A 23,968-nucleotide genomic window follows, 5' to 3' on the forward strand; every position below is an offset into this window, starting at 1 on the left:
GGGTCCAGGTTTGGGGGCCCCCTTTGGCCACGCACACGGCTGTGGCCTTTTCTGTTTGCAGCTGCTCCTTGGAAGGAGGGAAGAGGGTCACGGTGGGCCGATGCACCTCACCCGCTGTCAGGGGGACAGGACAAGAGACAAGCAGTTTTTTCCAATTGCACACACTTTAAATGTCACTTAGGTCATGTGAATTTACAACATGCTTTATGAAACACCTTCTGACTGGGCAACAAACGATCAAACGGTCCTAATATATGTCACAATAAACATTATTCCATCATTGCATTGTAGTTACAGCCAGACTTTGGGAAGTAGCCGTTAACAGCTAATATAGTTTCTCAAATCTGTTTTTTAGCTCTTACTCAAGAAAGGGCTGGGCGTTTGTTTTGTAAAAATTGACAAAAATAATGTTACTCATTTTCCAAAAGCTGGTTAAGGAACTGAACAATTATCAATTATTTTGATGCAAGATAATAGATGGTCAATTAAATAGAACTTACCAAGGACGAGTTTGGTTCCTTCTTCAGCGAAACTCCACCACAGTGATGCAAAGCGGTGAGCCGTCCGTACAAAAACTCATCTACTGTCAATGAGCAATGATTTGCTGTCAAACCGAGGAGTACAAGTCCAAACAACAGGAAGTAGCGGCGTCGCACTTTCACAAAGGCAGGTGCGCTCGCAGCTTCATTTGCATGCGCCTCTGCCATCTCTAAAACATGATGAAAAAGATTTTTTGCTCTCCAAGACAACATTGGAAATGTTAATTGTATTTCTTTCAGTCACATGCCACAAGAGGGCGGCTGCGTAATAATAGTGGAACTCGTCCACCACTAGCAGAGAATCATTGCTCTAAAATTCTAAATTGAAGATGACTGTGAGCAAAACCATGTTCATTTTTGCTAAGTACAGCGCAGCTACTGATGCACTCAAACGTGGAAAAGTCCAAAAAAGGAAGAAGTGATATCTTCTCGCTTTCACAAAGCCAGCTGCGTTCGCATCCTCATTTGCATGAGCTTCTGAGCTTCTTCAAAAAGTCTGCAGCACTCCTTTTTGCGCAAACACCACTCGCACTACGAGTCAGGATGTGGTCTTCCGCTCTTGCGCTTGTCCTTTGGGCTCTACTGATTCCTGGTGAGACTCTTTGAAACTTGGTGTCAGAGCAGAATATTTCATAGGAATGACTAGTTTGACTTGACATTTGGTGTTGCTTCATGGTGCCAGTTGGGTTCTCATTCATCTCATTTCAGGATCTTCTGCCCAGAATTTTCTAAGGCAGACGGACAGACTCATGTCTGTCTCTCTCGGAGGAACCGTGACCATCAGGGCCACGGGGAGTCAAAACATTGGTAACGATCTCAGTTGGTACCAAGTGAAACCTGGACAGGCTCCCAAACTGCTCATCTACTACACATCATCAAGATTCTCCAACGCGCCATCTCGATTCAGTGGCACTCGATCCGGCTCTGACTACACTCTGACCATCAGTGGTGTCCAGAGAGATGACCTGGCCGAATACTACTGTTTCGCCTACTACGGCGGTAGCAGCTTGACACGGTGACTCAGAGACGTACAAAAACCTCCTTGGACTTTTGAGAGAAGTGAAAGTGGTCTGTAGAAGGTGGCAAGTAAAAAGCAGAAGATAGAAGAATGCTCAACTTAACTGGTCAGAATTTACATACGTTTAATTCAAGACTATATATGTCTAGTCAACTATTTATTACAATATATCATGTAACAAAAAAATCCTCATAAAAATACACATCACCACAAATTTTCTGGTGGTTGGGGGGGATCGTGTCCGTCAGTAACATTTGACATCATTCTGTGGCATTCCCCAAGTTTTTATTCAGCTTCTTCGCCCTCACACGCAATTTTTACAGAAATTGCAAATTCTAGTTGTTTTTAATATAGTTCATAGTTTACCATTGTGTATTCTTCAGAAACTTTTTTTTTGGGGGGGGGTTATACTTTGTAGAGTCTTGGCGTCAAGTTTCACACGTCGGCGCTTGCAACGAACATTTTCGATGACCCAAAATAAACATCTAAAAATGTTTCAGCACCATAATCTCCAGATTTACAAAATAATTTCGAAAACCAACCAACTACTGTAACTTAAATTGAAATAAAATAATAAACGAGAAGAAGAACAGAAGGATGAAGGCGCCACATCTGGTTCTGGAACCATGGCAACTCACAGAGCTGAACTCAATGTTTGTTTATATTATGAATTGAATCAGATTCGTAAAAGGTTGCAAACAGTTTCTTACGATAAGAAAATATGTTGACGCCTATTAAAACGCAAAAGTCTTGTGAACGTCTTCGTGAATACAAATGAACCTTACCGAACAATCAACATTCAGGACGCGTGCAACCCTCGCTACTTTTTGCTCGCTCAAGTTAACCCTTGCAAAAAGTGCTTTGAAAATAGTTTGTATGACAAATAGAAGGACACAATGACTAGAGATCAGGAGACAAACATCTTAAAAGCTTTATTTGAATGATATTATTCAAAGAAATTAGGGCTTACTGGTGACTGAGGTTTTCTAAGCATGTTATGTGTGCCCGCTAAACAGTGGCTTAGTTATTGGCCAAATAATGGAGTGGGTAAAAGAAGTTAGAACATGGCTTCTTTTCTCTACCTGAACCAGCCTAGCCTCAATTTCTGACCAATGACCCATCCACCCAGTGAATGGCAGGTAATCCGTTGAACAAAACCAAATAAATGAATGGATGAAAAAGCTCGTTGCTAAAAGTGAAATCAAAGCAAACGAAAGTTTCATATAGTTAGCAAAGGTTATTTTGAGTGTACGCTATGCAGTTTATCTACAGCATTGTCAATACAATACACTTTTAAAAGGTATTTGGAACAAAACGAATGTCATGTTATAATTGTTATCCCCACCTAGAAGTATAAATAAACAGCATTGCTGATAGAGCAGAGCAATACTTTGAAAATACATCAATATTGCCATTCGAAAAATACCATTGCAACTGTTCATTGAAATACCCTATTGTTCTTTTGAAAAGCTACTGCAACTTCCTCTGTCTTCTTCATAGTAATGTGGTATAGGTTAGAGTTCATCTTTCTCTTCTCCTTGGCAATAGCATGATGCTCTCTGGCTGTTCATGTAGGGTCTGCAGCCCAGAGTCCACACCGTGTTGAACAAAGTGTCTGCCACCGTTTCACATGCTGATGAGAGAAAGTAACAGACAAGAGTGGAAGTCAGTCTTTCCAGCAGGATTATCAATAGTACCTACCAGAAAACAACTCATTACTGGGCCTTAATGATGATTCAGTAGGCTGTTTTAGCTCTCGTTTTGTTAAGGAGTGGGTAATAATCCTGAAAAAAACAAATACCGTTTGTTCCCCTCATTTACGAATGAAAAAAAACAACAACTCTTGATCATAAATTGTTCTTTCAACTTATTGAAAGCATTCAAAATGTTCTCAATTTTCCAAAAGCAACTCATTTATTGGATTGCTCTGATTTAACCATCAGTGACTTACTTACAAAGAAATACAAATGTTAGACAACATTCAGCAACTTAGATTTAAGAGAAGCCATTTTTTTTTTTTACAATGCAACAAATGGTCCTCAAACATTCAACAAGGTGAGAATTGTATGAGGTAATGGTATGTAGAGAGGATACCAACCTTCAACTTTGGACACGAAACCAAGGCTCTTCTTGAGGTCGGTACAGATGCTGTGAAGGCACCAGCGGAACTTGGAGTCACAACGGTACTTGTTTGAGCCACAGGTATCATAACACATGTCCAGCTGGTTGCAGCACTTGGTCATGGCGGGGATTCCCATATCCATCTAGGGCACAACAAAAGGTTGCCGTAATCATACATCATGAATGACTGTAAGATTAAGTTTTGAATCAGGTCATTTGAAAACTGGTTTTGATGACATTTGTAGGTCAACAAATGCATACCCCCTCTGGAACAGGGAGACCAAAGAAATATGAGCTGCACCCATCAGGCTCAGGCATCTGATACCCAGGACGTGGAATTGGAGGATTACCTGAGAAAGGTGAAAAATCCGACATCACATGTACATGTAAATATTTCGTGGGGTCAAACACGTCTTGAAAAATCAGTTAACAGCATGAAACCATTTTGCTATCAGCTGAGGTCACAGTCCATTTTCTGACTCTCCCAGATGATAACAACATTGATAATATCAGGCTATTTTTTAACTTGATAAAAATTATAGGTTGTCACTGTGGTGTATGTATATATGTATCATTGTCTTCATCTGATTAGCATGACCAAATTAACTCCTGAACACTAACACTGATAAAACAATGCCAATATTAAATGTTTATCATTTCAAGACAGCAAAGCTCTGACAACGCTGGATCAACTGACCCATATTCTATGCTACTTTACCATATCGGCAGCGGTACTGGCAGAGTCCATCCCGTCCACCCATGAACTCCAGAACTGAGTCAAAGTAACCGGTAGCAGCCTCAAAGCCGCCTCTCAGAGAGTTCAGGCCCCAGTCTGTGTCGTCTTCCTCCTTGCCATTGGATGCCAGAGGTGGAGGTGATGCTGCTGCGACAGTTTCCTCGGTTTCTTGAGTGACAGCACTGCTCAGCAACAGGAGCAGGAGGGTAGAAATGAGGGCCAAACGGGTCATCCTGCACCTCATACAGTTCAGCGCGCAAACTAAAAGCTGAGTAGTGAAACCGCACAACCTGAACTTTGAGCATGCAGACGTCAGGACAACCTCACATGTGGAGGAACAAAGTCCAGGTTTTGTCTTGCAGAACTTCTAATCACTCTGTGATTAATGGCACGCATTCATAAAGTGCACTGTTCAGTCTGATTTCATTAGATTTACTGTAGTCTCACTGATTTAAAACAAACTCACAACTCTTGTTAGGTTTGGGGAAGTTTTTCTCAGTTGGTCAGGTGTGCTCCTGATCCAGCGAGGTATCGCCAAAATAACAATAGTATGTACCATGGAAACGGGGAATACAGTAAGCCAAATGCCAAAGAAATGTTTGCAATTTTTTTTTAGTTAAATGGAACACTAATTTAAAAGCGTTGCATTAGTCTTTGTATCTGATGTGTGTTTTTTAATACTTATAATGGTCTTAATTTGACAAAACGATTTTAAAAGAAGCAGATCTTGTCCAGGGCCAATCAAGTTAACCCGCCTACGTTCAAGCGTACCAGTATTCTTTGCAACTGTGACAGTACAGTAGAAATTATTTGCAACTGCATGATTACAGTATGTATTGCCATTATTAAACCAGTATAGAGGAAGACAATAATATTCACTCAGCGCGTTAAAATACTTGATGTTGTTATGGGACGTGGTAGCCATGACGAGTATAATTTTGTTGCGTTACACTTTAACGCCACTGCATGTTTGACAGTGTCGTCCCCTTGATAGTGCAGCAAAGCACCATGAAGAATCAGCTTTTGTGAGCCAACTGAGTACAAGGACAACATGAAAATGGATCTAAACGTATTGAACTTGTAATTTCCAATGGCTCATATTCGAGTAAGTCTCCAAAGTGTCAGCAAATATATCAAATAGGTGAGGGATGAGCAACTTAACGTGCCACATCGTGCCACACAGTTCCTAACCAGATGTATGTCTAAAATGCCATTTGAACTATAGACAAAATATGTGCATACATGCAAAATTGTGTATTTTATTTTTCATGACACTACATTTCTCAAATCATGTATAGAAGATCCACTTCCATAACCCAACAACAAAAGGGTTGAAAGCAAAAACAAAAAAACAAACCCCTTACAGCGACCCCCGTTTTCAGTTTATGTTTACAAACATTTTTAGTATATTATCATTAGTGTGAAGGTGAAGACCTTCACACTATTGTTATTCCTGTCCTTTATTATTATTATTATTATTATTATTATTAGTGTGAAGGTGAAGACCTTCACACTATTGTTATTCCTGTCCTTTATTATTATTATTTTACTTATTCTGCCTGTTTTTTCGGCGCTTCACTACTTCCACATACTTCAACCAATTCACTCCGTTCCACTTTTCACTTATTCCAAATATTCATGACATGGGTGCTCACATTTTAAACATTCAAAAAATTTTCCGTTTTCACAAAATTCACAAATTTCCGGCAATTTTTCCCCATTCATTCTTAATGGCAGATTCAACATTTCACATTTACGTTGTTCCAGTTTGAAATTCACATAATTCAACCCATTCAAATCACATTGGGGACATTCCCAAACTTGGCAAATTCAAAATTTTCACATATTCACGTTTCAAAATTTCACAAAATTCAACAAAATTCAACAAAATTCCACAAAATTTCCTTTTTCCACTCTAATTTCCACATTTTTCAACCGATTCAACCCATTCCACTTTTCAACTCTTCATATTCTTCCTACCTATTCCCCAAATTCCCATTTAACAAAAATTCCACATTTTTCAAATTTGAAATTCAACCAAAATTTCCTTTTTCCACTCTAATTTCCACATTTTTCAACTGATTCAACCCATTCCAATTGTATTCACTTTGTTCAACTTATGCATTTTCGCTAACTTTTTCAATTTTTGTCCGATTCAACCCGTTTCAACATTTATCTCCGAGAGTGACAACTAGACAGCCGTATATTTCGTTTCGTTCCAAATTTCAAAACTTTTTGGCGCAATTTTTTTTTAAAATTCCCATTCATTCTCAATGGGGATTTATAATTTGCTCTAACTTCTACATTTTTCAACCGATTCAACCCATTCCAACTTTCAACTCTTCATATTCTTCCTCCCTATTCCCCAAATTCACACTTACCATAAATTCCACATTTTCAAATTTGAAATTCAACCAAATTTTCCGAAATTTCCCTTTTCCACTCTAATTTCTACATTTTTCAACCGATTCAACTCGTTTCAACTTTCAACTCTTCATATTCTTCCTCCCTATTCCCCAAATTCACCCTTACCATAAATTCCACATTTTCAAATTTGAAATTCAACCGAATTTTCCGAAATTTCCTTTTTCCACTCTAATTTCGACATTTTTCAACCGATTCGACTCGTTTCAACATCATTCTTCGGCATTCCCCGAGTATTTTTTCAACTTCTTCACCTTCACACGCAATTTCCTCAGGAATTGCAAATTCTAGTTAGTGTGAAGGTGAAGACCTTCACACTATTGTTATTCCTGTCCTTTATTAGTGTGAAGGTGAAGACCTTCACACTATTGTTATTCCTGTCCTTTATTATTATTATTTTACTTATTCTGCCTGTTTTTTCGCCGTTAAACTACTTCCACATACTTCAACCGATTCACTCCGTTCCACTTTTCACTTATTCCAAATATTCAGGAATCGCGCGCTCACATTTTATACATTCAAAAAATTTTCCGTTTTCACAAAATTCACAAATTTCCGGCAATTTTTCCCCATTCATTCTTAATGGCAGATTCAACATTTCACATTTACGTTGTTCCAGTTTGAAATTCACATCATTCAACCCATTCAAATCACATTGGGGACATTCCCAAACTTGGCAAATTCAAAATTTTCACATATTCACGTTTCAAAATTTCACAAAATTTCACAAAATTCCACAAAATTCCACAAAATTTCCTTTTTCACTTCTAATTTCTACATACTTCAACCGATTCAACTCGTTCCAACTTTCAACTGTTCATCTTTTCCCTACCTATTCCACACCTTCCCATTCAGCAAAAATTTCACATTTTTCAAATTTGAAATTCAACCAAATTCTGCAAAATTCTCGTTTTTCACCTCTAGTTTCCACATTTTTCAACCGATTCAACCCATTCCACTTTTCAACTCTTCATATTCTTCCTACCTATTCCCCAAATTCCCACTTAACAAAAATTCCACATTTTTCAAATTTGAAATTCAACCAAAATTTCCTTTTTCCACTCTAATTTCAACATTCTTCAACCGATTCAACCCATTCCAATTGTATTCACTATGTTCAACTTATGCATTTTCGCTAACTTTTTCAATTTTTGTCCGATTCAACCCGTTTCAACATTTATCTCCGAGAGTGACAACTAGACAGCCGTATATTTCGTTTCGTTCCAAATTTCAAAACTTTTTGGCGCAATTTTTTTTAAAAATTCCCATTCATTCTCAATGGGGATTTATCATTTGCTCTAACTTCTACATTTTTCAACCGATTCAACCCATTCCAACTTTCAACTCTTCATATTCTTCCTGCCTATTCCCCAAATTCAAACTTACCATAAATTCCACATTTTGAAATTTGAAATTCAACCAAATTTTCCAAAATTTCCCTTTTCCACTCTAATTTCTACATTTTTCAACCGATTCAACTCGTTTCAACTTTCAACTCTTCATATTCTTCCTCCCTATTCCCCAAATTCACTTTTACCATAAATTCCACATTTTCAAATTTGAAATTCAACCGAATTTTCCGAAATTTCCTTTTTCCACTCTAATTTCGACATTTTTCAACCGATTCGACTCGTTTCAACATCATTCTTCGGCATTCCCCGAGTATTTCTTCAACTTCTTCACCTTCACACGCAATTTCCTCAGGAATTGCAAATTCTAGTTAGTGTGAAGGTGAAGACCTTCACACTATTGTTATTCCTGTCCTTTATTATTATTATTTTACTTATTCTGCCTGTTTTTTCGGCGCTTCACTACTTCCACATACTTCAACCAATTCACTCCGTTCCACTTTTCACTTATTCCAAATATTCATGACATGGGTGCTCACATTTTAAACATTCAAAAAATTTTCCGTTTTCACAAAATTCACAAATTTCCGGCAATTTTTCCCCATTCATTCTTAATGGCAGATTCAACATTTCACATTTACGTTGTTCCAGTTTGAAATTCACATCATTCAACCCATTCAAATCACATTGGGGACATTCCCAAACTTGGCAAATTCAAAATTTTCACATATTCACGTTTCAAAATTTCACAAAATTTCACAAAATTCCACAAAATTCCACAAAATTCCACAAAATTTCCTTTTTCACTTCTAATTTCAACATACTTCAACCGATTCAACTCGTTCCAACTTTCAACTGTTCATCTTTTCCCTACCTATTCCACACCTTCCCATTCAGCAAAAATTTCACATTTTTCAAATTTGAAATTCAACCAAATTCTGCAAAATTCTCGTTTTTCACCTCTAGTTTCCACATTTTTCAACCGATTCAACCCATTCCACTTTTCAACTCTTCATATTCTTCCTACCTATTCCCCAAATTCCCACTTAACAAAAATTCCACATTTTTTAAATTTGAAATTCAACCAAAATTTCCTTTTTCCACTCTAATTTCAACATTCTTCAACCGATTCAACCCATTCCAATTGTATTCACTATGTTCAACTTATGCATTTTCGCTAACTTTTTCAATTTTTGTCCGATTCAACCCGTTTCAACATTTATCTCCGAGAGTGACAACTAGACAGCCGTATATTTCGTTTCGTTCCAAATTTCAAAACTTTTTGGCGCAATTTTTTTTAAAAATTCCCATTCATTCTCAATGGGGATTTATAATTTGCTCTAACTTCTACATTTTTCAACCGATTCAACCCATTCCAACTTTCAACTCTTCATATTCTTCCTGCCTATTCCCCAAATTCAAACTTACCATAAATTCCACATTTTCAAATTTGAAATTCAACCAAATTTTCCGAAATTTCCCTTTTCCACTCTAATTTCTACATTTTTCAACCGATTCGACTCGTTTCAACTTTCAACTCTTCATATTCTTCCTCCCTATTCCCCAAATTCACACTTACCATAAATTCCAAATTTTCAAATTTGAAATTCAACCAAATTTTCCGAAATTTCCTTTTTCCGCTCTAATTTCGACATTTTTCAACCGATTCGACTCGTTTCAACATCATTCTTCGGCATTCCCCGAGTATTTATTCAACTTCTTCACCTTCACACGCAATTTCCTCAGGAATTGCAAATTCTAGTTATTATTATTATTAGTGTGAAGGTGAAGACCTTCACACTATTGTTATTCCTGTCCTTTATTATTATTATTAGTGTGAAGGTGAAGACCTTCACACTATTGTTATTCCTGTCCTTTATTATTATTAGTGTGAAGGTGAAGACCTTCACACTATTGTTATTCCTGTCCTTTATTATTATTATTATTATTATTATTAGTGTGAAGGTGAAGACCTTCACACTATTGTTATTCCTGTCCTTTATTATTATTATTATTATTATTATTATTATTATTATTTTACTTATTCTGCCTACTTTTTCGGCGTTTAACTACTTCCACATACTTCAACCTATTCACTCCGTTCCACTTTTCACTTATTCCAAATATTCATGACACGGCTGTTCACATTTTCTTCATTCAAAAAATTTTCCGTTTTCACAAAATTCACAAATTTCCGGCAATTTTTCCCCATTCATTCTTAATGGCAGATTCAACATTTCACATTTACGTTGTTCCAGTTTGAAATTCACATAATTCAACCCATTCAAATCACATTGGGGACATTCCCAAACTTGGCTAATTCAAAATTTTCACATATTCACGTTTCAAAATTTCACAAAATTTCACAAAATTCCACAAAATTCCACAAAATTTCCTTTTTCACTTCTAATTTCAACATACTTCAACCGATTCAACTCGTTCCAACTTTCAACTGTTCATCTTTTCCCTACCTATTCCACACCTTCCCATTCAGCAAAAATTTCACATTTTTCAAATTTGAAATTCAACCAAATTCTGCAAAATTCTCGTTTTTCACCTCTAGTTTCCACATTTTTCAACCGATTCAACCCATTCCACTTTTCAACTCTTCATATTCTTCCTACCTATTCCCCAAATTCCCACTTAACAAAAATTCCACATTTTTCAAATTTGAAATTCAACCAAAATTTCCTTTTTCCACTCTAATTTCAACATTCTTCAACCGATTCAACCCATTCCAATTGTATTCACTATGTTCAACTTATGCATTTTCGCTAACTTTTTCAATTTTTGTCCGATTCAACCCGTTTCAACATTTATCTCCGAGAGTGACAACTAGACAGCCGTATATTTCGTTTCGTTCCTAATTTCAAAACTTTTTGGCGCAATTTTTTTTAAAAATTCCCATTCATTCTCAATGGGGATTTATAATTTGCTCTAACTTCTACATTTTTCAACCGATTCAACCCATTCCAACTTTCAACTCTTCATATTCTTCCTGCCTATTCCCCAAATTCAAACTTACCATAAATTCCACATTTTGAAATTTGAAATTCAACCAAATTTTCCAAAATTTCCCTTTTCCACTCTAATTTCTACATTTTTCAACCGATTCAACTCGTTTCAACTTTCAACTCTTCATATTCTTCCTCCCTATTCCCCAAATTCACACTTACCATAAATTCCACATTTTCAAATTTGAAATTCAACCAAATTTTCCGAAATTTCCTTTTTCCGCTCTAATTTCGACATTTTTCAACCGATTCGACTCGTTTCAACATCATTCTTCGGCATTCCCCGAGTATTTATTCAACTTCTTCACCTTCACACGCAATTTCCTCAGGAATTGCAAATTCTAGTTATTATTATTATTTTACTTATTCTGCCTGTTTTTTCGCCCTTTAACTACTTCCACATACTTCAACCGATTCACTCCGTTCCACTTTTCACTTATTCCAAATATTCATGACATGGGTGCTCACATTTCAAACATTCAAAAAATTTTCCGTTTTCACAAAATTCACAAATTTCCAGAAATTTTTCCCCATTCATTCTTAATGGCAGATTCAACATTTCACATTTACGTTGTTCCAGTTTGAAATTCACATCATTCAACCCATTCAAATCACATTGGGGACATTCCCAAACTTGGCAAATTCAAAATTTTCACATATTCACGTTTCAAAATTTCACAAAATTTCACAAAATTCCACAAAATTCCACAAAATTCCACAAAATTTCCTTTTTCACTTCTAATTTCAACATACTTCAACCGATTCAACTCGTTCCAACTTTCAACTGTTCATCTTTTCCCTACCTATTCCACACCTTCCCATTCAGCAAAAATTTCACATTTTTCAAATTTGAAATTCAACCAAATTCTGCAAAATTCTCGTTTTTCACCTCTAGTTTCCACATTTTTCAACCGATTCAACCCATTCCACTTTTCAACTCTTCATATTCTTCCTACCTATTCCCCAAATTCCCACTTAACAAAAATTCCACATTTTTCAAATTTGAAATTCAACCAAAATTTCCTTTTTCCACTCTAATTTCAACATTCTTCAACCGATTCAACCCATTCCAATTGTATTCACTATGTTCAACTTATGCATTTTCGCTAACTTTTTCAATTTTTGTCCGATTCAACCCGTTTAAACATTTATCTCCGAGAGTGACAACTAGACAGCCGTATATTTCGTTTCGTTCCAAATTTCAAAACTTTTTGGCGCAATTTTTTTTAAAAATTCCCATTCATTCTCAATGGGGATTTATCATTTGCTCTAACTTCTACATTTTTCAACCGATTCAACCCATTCCAACTTTCAACTCTTCATATTCTTCCTGCCTATTCCCCAAATTCAAACTTACCATAAATTCCACATTTTGAAATTTGAAATTCAACCAAATTTTCCAAAATTTCCCTTTTCCACTCTAATTTCTACATTTTTCAACCGATTCAACTCGTTTCAACTTTCAACTCTTCATATTCTTCCTCCCTATTCCCCAAATTCAAACTTACCATAAATTCCACATTTTCAAATTTGAAATTCAACCAAATTTTCCAAAATTTCCCTTTTCCACTCTAATTTCGACATTTTTCAACCGATTCGACTCGTTTCAACATCATTCTTCGGCATTCCCCGAGTATTTTTTCAACTTCTTCACCTTCACACGCAATTTCCTCAGGAATTGCAAATTCTAGTTATTATTATTATTTTACTTATTCTGCCTGTTTTTTCGCCGTTAAACTACTTCCACATACTTCAACCTATTCACTCCGTTCCACTTTTCACTTATTCCAAATATTCATGACACGGCTGCTTACATTTCAAACATTCAAAAAATTTTCCGTTTTCACAAAATTCACAAATTTCCGGCAATTTTTCCCCATTCATTCTTAATGGCAGATTCAACATTTCACATTTACGTTGTTCCAGTTTGAAATTCACATCATTCAACCCATTCAAATCACATTGGGGACATTCCCAAACTTGGCAAATTCAAAATTTTCACATATTCACGTTTCAAAATTTCACAAAATTCCACAAAATTCCACAAAATTTCCTTTTTCACTTCTAATTTCAACATACTTCAACCGATTCAACTCGTTCCAACTTTCAACTGTTCATCTTTTCCCTACCTATTCCACACCTTCCCATTCAGCAAAAATTTCACATTTTTCAAATTTGAAATTCAACCAAATTCTGCAAAATTCTCGTTTTTCACCTCTAGTTTCCACATTTTTCAACCGATTCAACCCATTCCACTTTTCAACTCTTCATATTCTTCCTCCCTATTCCCCAAATTTACACTTACCATAAATTCCACATTTTCAAATTTGAAATTCAACCAAATTTTCCAAAATTTCCTTTTTCCACTCTAATTTCTACATTTTTCAACCGATTCAACTCGTTTCAACTTTCAACTCTTCATATTCTTCCTCCCTATTCCACAAATTCACACTTACCATAAATTCCACATTTTCAAATTTGAAATTCAACCAAATTTTCCGAAATTTCCTTTTTCCACTCTAATTTCGACATTTTTCAACCGATTCGACTCGTTTCAACATCATTCTTCGGCATTCCCCGAGTATTTATTCAACTTCTTCACCTTCACACGCAATTTCCTCAGGAATTGCAAATTCTAGTTAGTGTGAAGGTGAAGACCTTCACACTATTGTTATTCCTGTCCTTTATTAGTGTGAAGGTGAAGACCTTCACACTATTGTTATTCCTGTCCTTTATTATTATTATTTTACTTATTCTGCCTGTTTTTTCGCCGTTAAACTACTTCCACATACTTCAACCGATTCACTCCGTTCCACTTTTCACTTATTCCAAATATTCAGGAATCGCGCGCTCACATTTTATACATTCAAAAAATTTTCCGTTTTCACAAAATTCACAAATTTCCGGCAATTTTTCCCCATTCATTCTTAATGGCAGATTCAACATTTCACATTTACGTTGTTCCAGTTTGAAATTCACATAATTCAACCCATTCAAATCACATTGGGGACATTCCCAAACTTGGCAAATTCAAAATTTTCACATATTCACGTTTCAAAATTTCACAAAATTCCACAAAATTCCACAAAATTCCACAAAATTTCCTTTTTCACTTCTAATTTCAACATACTTCAACCGATTCAACTCGTTCCAACTTTCAACTGTTCATCTTTTCCCTACCTATTCCACACCTTCCCATTCAGCAAAAATTTCACATTTTTCAAATTTGAAATTCAACCAAATTCTGCAAAATTCTCGTTTTTCACCTCTAGTTTCCACATTTTTCAACCGATTCAACCCATTCCACTTTTCAACTCTTCATATTCTTCCTACCTATTCCCCAAATTCCCACTTAACAAAAATTCCACATTTTTCAAATTTGAAATTCAACCAAAATTTCCTTTTTCCACTCTAATTTCAACATTCTTCAACCGATTCAACCCATTCCAATTGTATTCACTATGTTCAACTTATGCATTTTCGCTAACTTTTTCAATTTTTGTCCGATTCAACCCGTTTCAACATTTATCTCCGAGAGTGACAACTAGACAGCCGTATATTTCGTTTCGTTCCAAATTTCAAAACTTTTTGGCGCAATTTTTTTTAAAAATTCCCATTCATTCTCAATGGGGATTTATAATTTGCTCTAACTTCTACATTTTTCAACCGATTCAACCCATTCCAACTTTCAACTCTTCATATTCTTCCTGCCTATTCCCCAAATTCAAACTTACCATAAATTCCACATTTTGAAATTTGAAATTCAACCAAATTTTCCAAAATTTCCCTTTTCCACTCTAATTTCTACATTTTTCAACCGATTCAACTCGTTTCAACTTTCAACTCTTCATATTCTTCCTCCCTATTCCCCAAATTCACACTTACCATAAATTCCACATTTTCAAATTTGAAATTCAACCAAATTTTCCGAAATTTCCTTTTTCCGCTCTAATTTCGACATTTTTCACCCGATTCGACTCGTTTCAACATCATTCTTCGGCATTCCCCGAGTATTTCTTCAACTTCTTCACCTTCACACGCAATTTCCTCAGGAATTGCAAATTCTAGTTATTATTATTATTTTACTTATTCTGCCTGTTTTTTCGCCGTTAAACTACTTCCACATACTTCAACCGATTCACTCCGTTCCACTTTTCACTTATTCCAAATATTCAGGAATCGCGCGCTCACATTTTATACATTCAAAAAATTTTCCGTTTTCACAAAATTCACAAATTTCCGGCAATTTTTCCCCATTCATTCTTAATGGCAGATTCAACATTTCACATTTACGTTGTTCCAGTTTGAAATTCACATCATTCAACCCATTCAAATCACATTGGGGACATTCCCAAACTTGGCAAATTCAAAATTTTCACATATTCACGTTTCAAAATTTCACAAAATTTCACAAAATTCCACAAAATTCCACAAAATTTCCTTTTTCACTTCTAATTTCAACATACTTCAACCGATTCAACTCGTTCCAACTTTCAACTGTTCATCTTTTCCCTACCTATTCCACACCTTCCCATTCAGCAAAAATTTCACATTTTTCAAATTTGAAATTCAACCAAATTCTGCAAAATTCTCGTTTTTCACCTCTAGTTTCCACATTTTTCAACCGATTCAACCCATTCCACTTTTCAACTCTTCATATTCTTCCTACCTATTCCCCAAATTCCCACTTAACAAAAATTCCACATTTTTCAAATTTGAAATTCAACCAAAATTTCCTTTTTCCACTCTAATTTCAACATTCTTCAACCGATTCAACCCATTCCAATTGTATTCACTATGTTCAACTTATGCATTTTCGCTAACTTTTTCAATTTTTGTCCGATTCAACCCGTTTCAACATTTATCTCCGAGAGTGACGACTAGACAGCCGTATATTTCGTTTCGTTCCAAATTTCAAAACTTTTTGGCGCAATTTTTTTTAAAAATTCCCATTCATTCTCAATGGGGATTTATAATTTGCTCTAACTTCTACATTTTTCAACCGATTCAACCCATTCCAACTTTCAACTCTTCATATTCTTCCTGCCTATTCCCCAAATTCAAACTTACCATAAATTCCACATTTTGAAATTTGAAATTCAACCAAATTTTCCAAAATTTCCCTTTTCCACTCTAATTTCTACATTTTTCAACCGATTCAACTCGTTTCAACTTTCAACTCTTCATATTCTTCCTCCCTATTCCCCAAATTCACACTTAACATAAATTCCACATTTTCAAATTTGAAATTCAACCAAATTTTCCGAAATTTCCTTTTTCCGCTCTAATTTCGACATTTTTCAACCGATTCGACTCGTTTCAACATCATTCTTCGGCATTCCCCGAGTATTTATTCAACTTCTTCACCTTCACACGCAATTTCCTCAGGAATTGCAAATTCTAGTTATTAGTGTGAAGGTGAAGACCTTCACACTATTGTTATTCCTGTCCTTTATTATTATTATTTTACTTATTCTGCCTGTTTTTTCGCCGTTAAACTACTTCCACATACTTCAACCGATTCACTCCGTTCCACTTTTCACTTATTCCAAATATTCAGGAATCGCGCGCTCACATTTTATACATTCAAAAAATTTTCCGTTTTCACAAAATTCACAAATTTCCGGCAATTTTTCCCCATTCATTCTTAATGGCAGATTCAACATTTCACATTTACGTTGTTCCAGTTTGAAATTCACATCATTCAACCCATTCAAATCACATTGGGGACATTCCCAAACTTGGCAAATTCAAAATTTTCACATATTCACGTTTCAAAATTTCACAAAATTTCACAAAATTCCACAAAATTCCACAAAATTTCCTTTTTCACTTCTAATTTCTACATACTTCAACCGATTCAACTCGTTCCAACTTTCAACTGTTCATCTTTTCCCTACCTATTCCACACCTTCCCATTCAGCAAAAATTTCCCATTTTTCAAATTTGAAATTCAACCAAATTCTGCAAAATTTCCTTTTTCCACTCTAATTTCCACATTTTTCAACCGATTCAACCCATTCCACTTTTCAACTCTTCATATTCTTCCTACCTATTCCCCAAATTCCCACTTAACAAAAATTCCACATTTTTCAAATTTGAAATTCAACCAAAATTTCCTTTTTCCACTCTAATTTCAACATTCTTCAACCGATTCAACCCATTCCAATTGTATTCACTATGTTCAACTTATGCATTTTCGCTAACTTTTTCAATTTTTGTCCGATTCAACCCGTTTCAACATTTATCTCCGAGAGTGACAACTAGACAGCCGTATATTTCGTTTCGTTCCAAATTTCAAAACTTTTTGGCGCAATTTTTTTTAAAAATTCCCATTCATTCTCAATGGGGATTTATAATTTGCTCTAACTTCTACATTTTTCAACCGATTCAATCCATTCCAACTTTCAACTCTTCATATTCTTCCTGCCTATTCCCCAAATTCAAACTTACCATAAATTCCACATTTTCAAATTTGAAATTCAACCAAATTTTCCAAAATTTCCCTTTTCCACTCTAATTTCTACATTTTTCAACCGATTCAACTCGTTTCAACTTTCAACTCTTCATATTCTTCCTCCCTATTCCACAAATTCACACTTACCATAAATTCCACATTTTCAAATTTGAAATTCAACCAAATTTTCCGAAATTTCCTTTTTCCGCTCTAATTTCGACATTTTTCAACCGATTCGACCCGTTTCAACATCATTCTTCGGCATTCCCCGAGTATTTATTCAACTTCTTCACCTTCACACGCAATTTCCTCAGGAATTGCAAATTCTAGTTATTATTATTTTACTTATTCTGCCTGTTTTTTCGCCCTTTAACTACTTCCACATACTTCAACCGATTCACTCCGTTCCACTTTTCACTTATTCCAAATATTCATGACATGGGTGCTCACATTTCAAACATTCAAAAAATTTTCCGTTTTCACAAAATTCACAAATTTCCGGCAATTTTTCCCCATTCATTCTTAATGGCAGATTCAACATTTCACATTTACGTTGTTCCAGTTTGAAATTCACATCATTCAACCCATTCAAATCACATTGGGGACATTCCCAAACTTGGCAAATTCAAAATTTTCACATATTCACGTTTCAAAATTTCACAAAATTCCACAAAATTCCACAAAATTTCCTTTTTCACTTCTAATTTCAACATACTTCAACCGATTCAACTCGTTCCAACTTTCAACTGTTCATCTTTTCCCTACCTATTCCACACCTTCCCATTCAGCAAAAATTTCACATTTTTCAAATTTGAAATTCAACCAAATTCTGCAAAATTCTCGTTTTTCACCTCTAGTTTCCACATTTTTCAACCGATTCAACCCATTCCACTTTTCAACTCTTCATATTCTTCCTACCTATTCCCCAAATTCCCACTTAACAAAAATTCCACATTTTTCAAATTTGAAATTCAACCAAAATTTCCTTTTTCCACTCTAATTTCAACATTCTTCAACCGATTCAACCCATTCCAATTGTATTCACTATGTTCAACTTATGCATTTTCGCTAACTTTTTCAATTTTTGTCCGATTCAACCCGTTTCAACATTTATCTCCGAGAGTGACAACTAGACAGCCGTATATTTCGTTTCGTTCCAAATTTCAAAACTTTTTGGCGCAATTTTTTTTAAAAATTCCCATTCATTCTCAATGGGGATTTATAATTTGCTCTAACTTCTACATTTTTCAACCGATTCAACCCATTCCAACTTTCAACTCTTCATATTCTTCCTGCCTATTCCCCAAATTCAAACTTACCATAAATTCCACATTTTGAAATTTGAAATTCAACCAAATTTTCCAAAATTTCCCTTTTCCACTCTAATTTCTACATTTTTCAACCGATTCAACTCGTTTCAACTTTCAACTCTTCATATTCTTCCTCCCTATTCCCCAAATTCACACTTACCATAAATTCCACATTTTCAAATTTGAAATTCAACCAAATTTTCCGAAATTTCCTTTTTCCGCTCTAATTTCGACATTTTTCACCCGATTCGACTCGTTTCAACATCATTCTTCGGCATTCCCCGAGTATTTCTTCAACTTCTTCACCTTCACACGCAATTTCCTCAGGAATTGCAAATTCTAGTTATTAGTGTGAAGGTGAAGACCTTCACACTATTGTTATTCCTGTCCTTTATTATTATTATTATTATTATTATTATTATTAGTGTGAAGGTGAAGACCTTCACACTATTGTTATTCCTGTCCTTTATTATTATTATTATTATTATTATTATTATTATTATTATTATTTTACTTATTCTGCCTACTTTTTCGGCGTTCAACTACTTCCACATACTTCAACCTATTCACTCCGTTCCACTTTTCACTTATTTCAAATATTCATGACAATTGTGCTCAGATTTTATACATTCAAAAAATTTTCCGTTTTCACAAAATTCACAAATTTCCGGCAATTTTTCCCCATTCATTCTTAATGGCAGATTCAACATTTCACATTTACGTTGTTCCAGTTTGAAATTCACATCATTCAACCCATTCAAATCACATTGGGGACATTCCCAAACTTGGCAAATTCAAAATTTTCACATATTCACGTTTCAAAATTTCACAAAATTTCACAAAATTCCACAAAATTCCACAAAATTCCACAAAATTTCCTTTTTCACTTCTAATTTCAACATACTTCAACCGATTCAACTCGTTCCAACTTTCAACTGTTCATCTTTTCCCTACCTATTCCACACCTTCCCATTCAGCAAAAATTTCACATTTTTCAAATTTGAAATTCAACCAAATTCTGCAAAATTCTCGTTTTTCACCTCTAGTTTCCACATTTTTCAACCCATTCAACCCATTCCACTTTTCAACTCTTCATATTCTTCCTACCTATTCCCCAAATTCCCACTTAACAAAAATTCCACATTTTTCAAATTTGAAATTCAACCAAAATTTCCTTTTTCCACTCTAATTTCAACATTCTTCAACCGATTCAACCCATTCCAATTGTATTCACTATGTTCAACTTATGCATTTTCGCTAACTTTTTCAATTTTTGTCCGATTCAACCCGTTTCAACATTTATCTCCGAGAGTGACAACTAGACAGCCGTATATTTCGTTTCGTTCCAAATTTCAAAACTTTTTGGCGCAATTTTTTTTTAAAATTCCCATTCATTCTCAATGGGGATTTATAATTTGCTCTAACTTCTACATTTTTCAACCGATTCAACCCATTCCAACTTTCAACTCTTCATATTCTTCCTGCCTATTCCCCAAATTCAAACTTACCATAAATTCCACATTTTGAAATTTGAAATTCAACCAAATTTTCCAAAATTTCCCTTTTCCACTCTAATTTCTACATTTTTCAACCGATTCAACTCGTTTCAACTTTCAACTCTTCATATTCTTCCTCCCTATTCCCCAAATTCACACTTACCATAAATTCCACATTTTCAAATTTGAAATTCAACCGAATTTTCCGAATTTTCCTTTTTCCGCTCTAATTTCGCCATTTTTCAACCGATTCGACTCGTTTCAACATCATTCTTCGGCATTCCCCGAGTATTTATTCAACTTCTTCACCTTCACACGCAATTTCCTCAGGAATTGCAAATTCTAGTTATTATTATTATTTTACTTATTCTGCCTACTTTTTCGGCGTTCAACTACTTCCACATACTTCAACCTATTCACTCCGTTCCACTTTTCACTTATTTCAAATATTCATGACAATTGTGCTCAGATTTTATACATTCAAAAAATTTTCCGTTTTCACAAAATTCACAAATTTCCGGCAATTTTTCCCCATTCATTCTTAATGGCAGATTCAACATTTCACATTTACGTTGTTCCAGTTTGAAATTCACATCATTCAACCCATTCAAATCACATTGGGGACATTCCCAAACTTGGCAAATTCAAAATTTTCACATATTCACGTTTCAAAATTTCACAAAATTTCACAAAATTCCACAAAATTCCACAAAATTCCACAAAATTTCCTTTTTCACTTCTAATTTCAACATACTTCAACCGATTCAACTCGTTCCAACTTTCAACTGTTCATCTTTTCCCTACCTATTCCACACCTTCCCATTCAGCAAAAATTTCACATTTTTCAAATTTGAAATTCAACCAAATTCTGCAAAATTCTCGTTTTTCACCTCTAGTTTCCACATTTTTCAACCCATTCAACCCATTCCACTTTTCAACTCTTCATATTCTTCCTACCTATTCCCCAAATTCCCACTTAACAAAAATTCCACATTTTTCAAATTTGAAATTCAACCAAAATTTCCTTTTTCCACTCTAATTTCAACATTCTTCAACCGATTCAACCCATTCCAATTGTATTCACTATGTTCAACTTATGCATTTTCGCTAACTTTTTCAATTTTTGTCCGATTCAACCCGTTTCAACATTTATCTCCGAGAGTGACAACTAGACAGCCGTATATTTCGTTTCGTTCCAAATTTCAAAACTTTTTGGCGCAATTTTTTTTTAAAATTCCCATTCATTCTCAATGGGGATTTATAATTTGCTCTAACTTCTACATTTTTCAACCGATTCAACCCATTCCAACTTTCAACTCTTCATATTCTTCCTGCCTATTCCCCAAATTCAAACTTACCATAAATTCCACATTTTGAAATTTGAAATTCAACCAAATTTTCCAAAATTTCCCTTTTCCACTCTAATTTCTACATTTTTCAACCGATTCAACTCGTTTCAACTTTCAACTCTTCATATTCTTCCTCCCTATTCCCCAAATTCACACTTACCATAAATTCCACATTTTCAAATTTGAAATTCAACCGAATTTTCCGAATTTTCCTTTTTCCGCTCTAATTTCGCCATTTTTCAACCGATTCGACTCGTTTCAACATCATTCTTCGGCATTCCCCGAGTATTTATTCAACTTCTTCACCTTCACACGCAATTTCCTCAGGAATTGCAAATTCTAGTTATTATTATTATTTTACTTATTCTGCCTACTTTTTCGGCGTTTAACTACTTCCACATACTTCAACCTATTCACTCCGTTCCACTTTTCACTTATTTCAAATATTCATGACAATTGTGCTCACATTTCAAACATTCAAAAAATTTTCCGTTTTCACAAAATTCACAAATTTCCGGCAATTTTTCCCCATTCATTCTTAATGGCAGATTCAACATTTCACATTTACGTTGTTCCAGTTTGAAATTCACATCATTCAACCCATTCAAATCACATTGGGGACATTCCCAAACTTGGCAAATTCAAAATTTTCACATATTCACGTTTCAAAATTCCACAAAATTCCACAAAATTCCACAAAATTCCACAAAATTTCCTTTTTCACTTCTAATTTCAACATACTTCAACCGATTCAACTCGTTCCAACTTTCAACTGTTCATCTTTTCCCTACCTATTCCACACCTTCCCATTCAGCAAAAATTTCACATTTTTCAAATTTGAAATTCAACCAAATTCTGCAAAATTCTCGTTTTTCACCTCTAGTTTCCACATTTTTCAACCGATTCAACCCATTCCACTTTTCAACTCTTCATATTCTTCCTACCTATTCCCCAAATTCCCACTTAACAAAAATTCCACATTTTTCAAATTTGAAATTCAACCAAATTTTCCTTTTTCCACTCTAATTTCAACATTCTTCAACCGATTCAACCCATTCCAATTGTATTCACTATGTTCAACTTATGCATTTTCGCTAACTTTTTCAATTTTTGTCCGATTCAACCCGTTTCAACATTTATCTCCGAGAGTGACAACTAGACAGCCGTATATTTCGTTTCGTTCCAAATTTCAAAACTTTTTGGCGCAATTTTTTTTTAAAATTCCCATTCATTCTCAATGGGGATTTATAATTTGCTCTAACTTCTACATTTTTCAACCGATTCAACCCATTCCAACTTTCAACTCTTCATATTCTTCCTGCCTATTCCACAAATTCAAACTTACCATAAATTCCACATTTTCAAATTTGAAATTCAACCAAATTTTCCGAAATTTCCCTTTTCCACTCTAATTTCTACATTTTTCAACCGATTCAACTCGTTTCAACTTTCAACTCTTCATATTCTTCCTCCCTATTCCCCAAATTCACACTTACCATAAATTCCACATTTTCAAATTTGAAATTCAACCAAATTTTCCGAAATTTCCCTTTTCAACTCTAATTTCTACATTTTTCAACCGATTCAACTCGTTTCAACTTTCAACTCTTCATATTCTTCCTCCCTATTCCCCAAATTCACACTTACCATAAATTCCACATTTTCAAATTTGAAATTCAACCAAATTTTCCGAAATTTCCCTTTTCCGCTCTAATTTCGCCATTTTTCAACCGATTCGACTCGTTTCAACATCATTCTTCGGCATTCCCCGAGTATTTCTTCAACTTCTTCACCTTCACACGCAATTTCCTCAGGAATTGCAAATTCTAGTTATTATTATTAGTGTGAAGGTGAAGACCTTCACACTATTGTTATTCCTGTCCTTTATTATTATTATTTTACTTATTCTGCCTGTTTTTTCGCCGTTAAACTACTTCCACATACTTCAACCGATTCACTCCGTTCCACTTTTCACTTATTCCAAATATTCAGGAATCGCGCGCTCACATTTTATACATTCAAAAAATTTTCCGTTTTCACAAAATTCACAAATTTCCGGCAATTTTTCCCCATTCATTCTTAATGGCAGATTCAACATTTCACATTTACGTTGTTCCAGTTTGAAATTCACATCATTCAACCCATTCAAATCACA

The 23,968-nt window shown here is 34.9% G+C and overlaps 1 protein-coding gene and 1 gene segment (V, D, J or C); one reads left to right on the top strand and one right to left on the bottom strand.

Annotated features, from left to right (window-relative positions):
- The first annotated feature begins 1,062 nt into the window (after positions 1 to 1,062).
- On the top strand, positions 1,063 to 1,989 carry LOC147056524 (Ig kappa chain V region 3374-like). The segment is given in 2 exon segments: positions 1,063 to 1,131; positions 1,248 to 1,989. Coding segments are annotated over 2 exon segments (360 nt in total).
- Positions 1,990 to 2,464: 475 nt separating this feature from the next.
- Positions 2,465 to 6,646, bottom strand: LOC147056525 (group XIIB secretory phospholipase A2-like protein). Its single transcript, XM_085912818.1, has 4 exons — positions 4,397 to 6,646; positions 3,940 to 4,028; positions 3,656 to 3,821; positions 2,465 to 3,190 (listed from the first exon to the last, which is right to left on the bottom strand). The coding sequence occupies exons 1-4, from the start codon at positions 4,656 to 4,658 to the stop codon at positions 3,072 to 3,074; spliced, it is 636 nt and encodes a 211-aa protein (XP_085768944.1). The 5' UTR covers positions 4,659 to 6,646; the 3' UTR covers positions 2,465 to 3,071.
- Between the last annotated feature and the right edge of the window lie 17,322 nt (positions 6,647 to 23,968).

Source organism: Syngnathus leptorhynchus, chromosome 5 (assembly GCF_054491065.1).
Source record: "Syngnathus leptorhynchus isolate UIUO chromosome 5, UIUO_Slep, whole genome shotgun sequence".
NCBI lineage: Eukaryota > Metazoa > Chordata > Actinopteri > Syngnathiformes > Syngnathidae > Syngnathus > Syngnathus leptorhynchus.